The sequence below is a fragment of the Vidua macroura genome, chromosome 2 (assembly GCF_024509145.1).
Source record: "Vidua macroura isolate BioBank_ID:100142 chromosome 2, ASM2450914v1, whole genome shotgun sequence".
Taxonomy (NCBI): domain Eukaryota; kingdom Metazoa; phylum Chordata; class Aves; order Passeriformes; family Viduidae; genus Vidua; species Vidua macroura.
This window is the reverse complement of record NC_071572.1, coordinates 98,597,034-98,602,996: the sequence shown is the minus strand read 5'-3', so window position 1 is coordinate 98,602,996 and position 5,963 is coordinate 98,597,034. Positions and strand designations below refer to the sequence as shown.

General features: G+C 40.6%; 1 protein-coding gene across 1 annotated transcript; it reads right to left on the bottom strand.

Annotated features, from left to right (window-relative positions):
• Positions 1 to 1,342: 1,342 nt before the first annotated feature.
• Positions 1,343 to 5,695, bottom strand: C2H13orf42 (chromosome 2 C13orf42 homolog). The gene is made up of 3 exons (XM_053969816.1): positions 5,282 to 5,695; positions 2,421 to 2,568; positions 1,343 to 1,575 (listed from the first exon to the last, which is right to left on the bottom strand). Exons 1-3 carry the CDS (start codon positions 5,693 to 5,695, stop codon positions 1,343 to 1,345), a joined length of 795 nt encoding a protein of 264 aa, XP_053825791.1.
• Positions 5,696 to 5,963: the final 268 nt, after the last annotated feature.

Below are 5,963 nucleotides of genomic sequence, written 5' to 3'. Positions count from 1 at the left end.
TAGATCATTAAGTACAGAGATATACTTGCAACCCATGGCAGAAATGCCTTTTGAATAATTTAGTCTTTGGACTGGGAACACAAATCAGCAAAAATTGCCACCTGCCAAATGTTCTGTGTGAGGGCACAAGGTTTATGGAGGTTTTGGTATATCAAATGGGCTATATTGATGGCCAGTGCCTTGGGAAATTCATCCAAGCATGTGGACAGAAAAACTACTGATCATAGAAACAAGAAAACACTAGCAAATCACCAGCTGGTCATACCAGTGCTGCCATGATCCATCTGTCATAGTCCAGGACCAGATGAACGATGCCAGATGAAAAGAAAAAAATCAGAGTAAGCGAAAGTTTGATCACAAACACCTTAGCAAATTCTTGAGACAAAGTATGAGCTGGGCAAAACAGGCAGAACATGGGTCTTATTAATTCCAAGTATCACATGGAATACATATCACCTCCAAGGTGAAGAGGAACACTTCTAGACTGCATTAATCCTAATATAATGTCTTTAATGATTGAGTAGCAGAATTCCAAATATTGGGTATAATCTAAAGGTGATATGGTGGCTTTGTCTGCAAGTTCTCTTCTGCCCCTGAGAACAACTTATTCACAAAATGCTTTCTATGACTTTAAGCTTTTCTAGTGTACACTGAGGTGTCTACATTCATCAACTGGGTGTTAAAATAGATGAAAACTAGCACGTGGTGTAACCATATGAAAAAAGTTGCACACATTTTTGTGTGCAGTGAGTATTTTGATGTATCCAACAACAGAACCATTTCCAATACCAAGCAGAGTACAAAACATACTGGAGCACACTATTCCCCCAAACACAAGTTTCTAATGCTGATTCCCACGATCCAGCGTTTTTCTGCTCATGCTGCAGACTGAGTGTATCTCGGTGCTGCTGTATACTCTCAGAACACAGAGTCAATGATGGCACATACAAATTTTCACAAGCAACAGAAGGAGAAAATTATGCTTCACTGCTCTGACATTGGAAACACTGCTGCAAAAACTCCAACATATTTGCTGAATTCCTTGAACTGCTTTGCAGTACTGGAGTCAGAAGAAAAAATTACTGCACCAGGCAATCTCTGAATCACTGCTTTCTGTAACAGCACTAGAAAAAAAGGCTTGTCAAGCTGGAGTTCCCCCCCAAGCTGAATGACAAAGCAGTATTGTTAGGCACAGAAAATTTGATGAGTTAAACCCTCATATGAGTCCAGCATTGGAATAGCCATGGCTTAAAAATGATGGATCAGTGGTAAAAAAAAAATCAGGTCTTACATGCTCTATTTCATACATTCTGTCTTCAAGTGAAAAGGGAACATTCTCCTTTCAACATTCTTTCTTGCGTGTTTTAGGTTTAAATTTTAAAGTGCTGTATGCCCCTTCCACAGCTTTGGGCAGGTACATGGGATGCCTTTCCAACCTTTTCCTAGAGCCAGTGGTTCTCCGCTGACTGTTTCTTTGAGATTGCTTAGCTGCTTGGGCAGTATCTTGTGAGTATCTCCGAGGAGCACGAAGGATCCAGTTTGAATGCAAACTGTGTTCACTCGTACTGGTAGCAACTGAAAGACAGAAGATAATCTGGGATTAACAGTTTGTCAGTGACATTCTTATCTGCACAGTGAGGGAACACAGCAAGGGTGCTTGCTGGGTCCTTCCTGGAGGTAAAATCAAGAGACAAACCTTGTTTCACTGCAGTATATCACTTGAGATAGGATTCATTTTATCTAGAATTTCAATACCTGCAGCATAAATATGTATATGAGAGCTAGTCCCTTCAAATACACTCCTTGGGTACTGCTAAAATGACCTGCTTCAGCTATTCACCTCAGCCTGAAGCGAAGGTGAGAAATATCTAAATCCCTCTGCTGATTATACAGGAGAGATGATGACTTTAGACTGCGACATCTTCATTTCTTTGGGCAACCCCATCCTTTCTGATGGAAATTTCCAGTTATTTTGCTTTATCACCAAATGACTTCTTTTTTGATAGTTGTAAAGGAGTCACCCAGTCATTGCTCAAAAAAAAAAAAAAAAAAAAAAAAAAAAAAAGAAGAAGAAGAAATACATTTATACTTTCTATAGTTGTCCAAAGACAGCCTGAGGTAGATATGCAAGGGTGGAGTTCAGCCCTGAGCAGAAGGCAAGCACTATTCTAACCCTGCACGTGCTACGTTTGCCATGTAATGACTGCACATAAAATAGTTGCACCCATTCAACAGGGAACAAGTGACGTATTACTCTAATTTCACATATTGCATGTAATGGTCCTAGATTTGGGAAGCAGAACTAGAGGACAACTGATTCATTAAATAAATTAATTAAACAAATGTGATGTCACAATGCTGTTCCTTCCTCTACCCTCTGCACCCCAAAACCCATCATATTTGGCTGGTTTATACTGCACCATCAAAATCGACATCCACATTTGGCAGATCCATGCCAGGAACTCTCCGCCATCTCTCTGAATCCAGGTCTGCAATGACTGAGTCAAAGAAAGCTATTGCTTCTCTTACATCTGAACTGGATTGTGGGCCTTTTGTTTCCATGGACGCCTGTTGATCAGACAAAGGAGAAAAAAGTTAGCCAAGGGTTGGGCACAAAGATTTCTTAGTGAGCAAACTTCTTTCAAAAGACGTATTTGATGCCACACTTCAGGCTGTCAGAAAAGAAACATGGGTCCAGACTACTCCACAGTGTAGAAATCAAAGAAAACAAGGCAGCAGTCTAACAAATATCCATCCTGTTGCATGTTCAACAGCAAGTTTCTTCCACTTGGGCAGTAGTGGCCAGGTGTTAAGAAATCCCTCAGAATCCATGTACCAGGCCATATAATGGGGTGGCTAGGTGACAGCTGGGCTTTGTGGCCAAATTTATTCTGCCTAGCACTAGGCTCCTAAGGAGACACACATTAGAAATGTAGTCATGCAGGGCTCCTTCTGTAATTAATGCTGGGCTCCAGTACCTTCAGAAGATGAGTCAGGCCTTAAGTAGGCTGCACCCTCCTCTGCAGGCAGCTCTTTCTCTCAGCTGAAAAGGGTTTGAGGGGTAACTTTGTTACTAATTTAAGCATCTTATTAAAATGCCTAGGTTAGGTGAAATTCATCCAGATCTAAATTGCTGAAGTCTTTTTGAAATTAAAAAGGATGGTGTGCGCTAAAATATGAGTCATTCAACACTGTGCTAATTCCCACAGGAAAGCCACACAGCATAAAATTAGGAGCCTGTCTTGATGAAAAAGGAAATGCCTATCTGTAAATGCTGAAGCAGTCATAAAACCTGGGTTAGGGATTCTGAAGGTACATATGGGATGAATAATTCCTGCCAGGCTCTACCTAATGAAGGGACATATATTTTCCTTGCTAGTCCAAGTCAGGTATACTGTCAGGCTGCAATACCAGCTCAGAAAATTGCTACCCTGGGTTTCAGTGAGAGAAAAGGATACGTGACATATCACACCTCTGAAGGACCAGCCTGTTCCCTGTTCTGTGGAGGCAGAGAGATGAACTAGCTGGTTCCCCTCCTGACATTATGGGTTGATTGACATCCTCAGAAGTGTTAAAAGATAGCTGCTACCACACATCTACTGGAAATAGTGACTGCTATTATGACTAAGCCCTTATTGGTTAAAAGGCATTTTAAAGACATGCCTATGTGCTCTCAGCATCTGACCCACCTCACTATTCTTTTCTTCCACTGGACACAAGTGGCACATTTTGAATCCATGGCCAGTCTGTAGTCCAGAACCCAGGAATCTTTGGATCAAAACTCCCATGAGGACAGGTTTGTCTGGACAAATTACCTTCCTATAAATCATGCAGCAAGTTAGAGAAAGAACTGAATTTCCACTGACAGGCAATTTAAAAAGAACAGGTAGCTTGGGACAAAACCATTCAAACCTGGTGATAACACAAACCTTGCAATCTGTGAACATAAAATGTGTAGTTAAGAAGAAGAATAGTCTGAATCTTGTAAAAGTCTTCTTGACCTCTCCCTGATTTTTACAAAGCCTGGGGTGTGCGGCTGTAACCCTGCCATTTGTGTTGGCAAGAATATCCTGCTGATGTGCCTGTCTGTTTCCAAGGGGATGGGTGATGGAGTGAGCATGCCAGTCACTACCAGGACTGTTCATACACAGGGGCTAGCTGGCCAAAGTCCGATGACACCATTCTTAGCCTCAGACTGTGGGAGATCCAATTGTTTGCCAACAAACAAGTTAAGCTTTTGGTGTTTTAAGCAGTAGTTTCAGCAGCACATCTCAGAAGTTCACAAACCATTCTGACATTCTGCTGTGACAGAACATCTAAATATGGCAGCAACATTATTTAAAGTCACGGTCTGGCCTGACTTTAAATTTCAGCCCTACATCCCTTCTTCCCACCATCCCCATCATTATCCAGCTTAAAAGCTGCATTGGATAACCTGCAGGTCTCCTGTTGAAGTCTTGTTTGCAGTCATGTTACCTAAACAGATCATCCCATTTGCTGCAGTCCTTTGTTTTGTCCTCACTGAACCAAGACTAGAGTCAAAGTAACCACTGAACTGTCTACTGACATGCTAACCTATAAAACTTTTAATACTAGGATACATCAGCACCATAAAATAATCTGCACCACAGATGATATTCCAGCTTTATTTTTGTATTATAATTACAGTAAAGGGTGAAGAATTACACTATTTATAAATGACCGACCAACTTACTCAAGAACAGAGAAAGGAAACCTTAAGAATTCCTCATGCCCCACATCCTACCAGTAGAGGTTGCACTGATTCTAAATGTAGCACTAACATGTTAACTGACCACTCAGAAAAAAAAAAATCCTCCTTGTTTCAGTGAATTTATAATTATTTTGTGTAAGTAATTTTGTCAATAAGAAGACTGCCAGGAAATCCAGGGATTACTGCATTTGTCAGTCATTAACAGCTATAAATAATCATAGAGAAGGACTCCATGGTACATAAGTAGAATGTCAGAGCTTGCTCTTTCATAACGTTTTCCATACTCTCATAACTTTTTCCTACTTTCTCTCTCCCAACATTTCCCCCCCTCAGACACAGACATACACATTTCTTTCTATGACCAGCCATTCATTCCTAATTTTACACTACTTAGAAAGAATCTTAAGGTATTTAGCAACATTTCAAATAATGCAAAAGTAAAATGACAACTGGCTGAAAGCAATAAAGCAGAAAATCAATATAGGTGATATAGCTACAATGATTTTGTTGCTTAAGACTAAGTACATGGCAAAAGTTCTTGGAAATTACCTTAGAAGACTCTTTGGAAGGAAGTGGAAGAAATGACTTTTTTCCAGTTTTGGATGATCTTGTGGATGCTGGAGAATCTGCAGCCATATGCATGGATTTCAAGTTATTGATGTTTTCAAGATATTTTTTCCTCAAGGCTAGCAAATCCTGTAGGTACTTCAAGCAGTCCTGAGTCTTAGAGTACATCCAGTCTCTGTCTTCCTCTTTTGGCTGAAAGCAAGAGTCGATGCTGGTTGTACTTCTGCACTTTTTTAGTGGTTCACTAACTTTTTCCTGCTCACCTCCAAGGACATACATAGAAGTGCTGCGGATCAGTCTCACTGCAGAACCAGCGCCATCACTGTAAGGGATGTCATCTGTCACGTTTCTTCGCTGGGAGTTGGGGTGAAATATAGAATGGATCTTTTTGAACATAATGTGTCACTTCCTCCCCTTTATACTTTTTCTCTTTCAGCTCCTTAACTTAACACTAGATCTGGCAATCAGCAGCAGTTACCTTTGCCCTCAGCAGACAAAAAAAATTGCCACTTACTGTAATAGGGAGAAAAAATAAACCTATGCTGCAACCTAACCTGCACCAATTGCTTTCAGTCTAACATTGTGAGAAGCATGATGGAAACACAGAAATGTCTTTTCTATTCCATTTGTGTCTGTGAAAGAGCTTTGTCCTTTCCTCGGTTTA

What these genes read in the sequence shown, in the direction of transcription:
- C2H13orf42 (XM_053969816.1), bottom strand. Translation starts at nt 5,695, where the DNA reads ATGTTCAAAAAGATCCATTCTATATTTCACCCCAACTCCCAGCGAAGA. An exon ending in CTTCCAAAGAGTCTTCTAAG is followed by an intron (nt 2,569 to 5,281) that starts GTAATTTCCAAG and finishes TCTGATCAACAG; the next exon opens with GCGTCCATGGAAACAAAAGG. An exon ending in TGTGGATGTCGATTTTGATG is followed by an intron (nt 1,576 to 2,420) that starts GTGCAGTATAAA and finishes TCTGTCTTTCAG; the next exon opens with TTGCTACCAGTACGAGTGAA.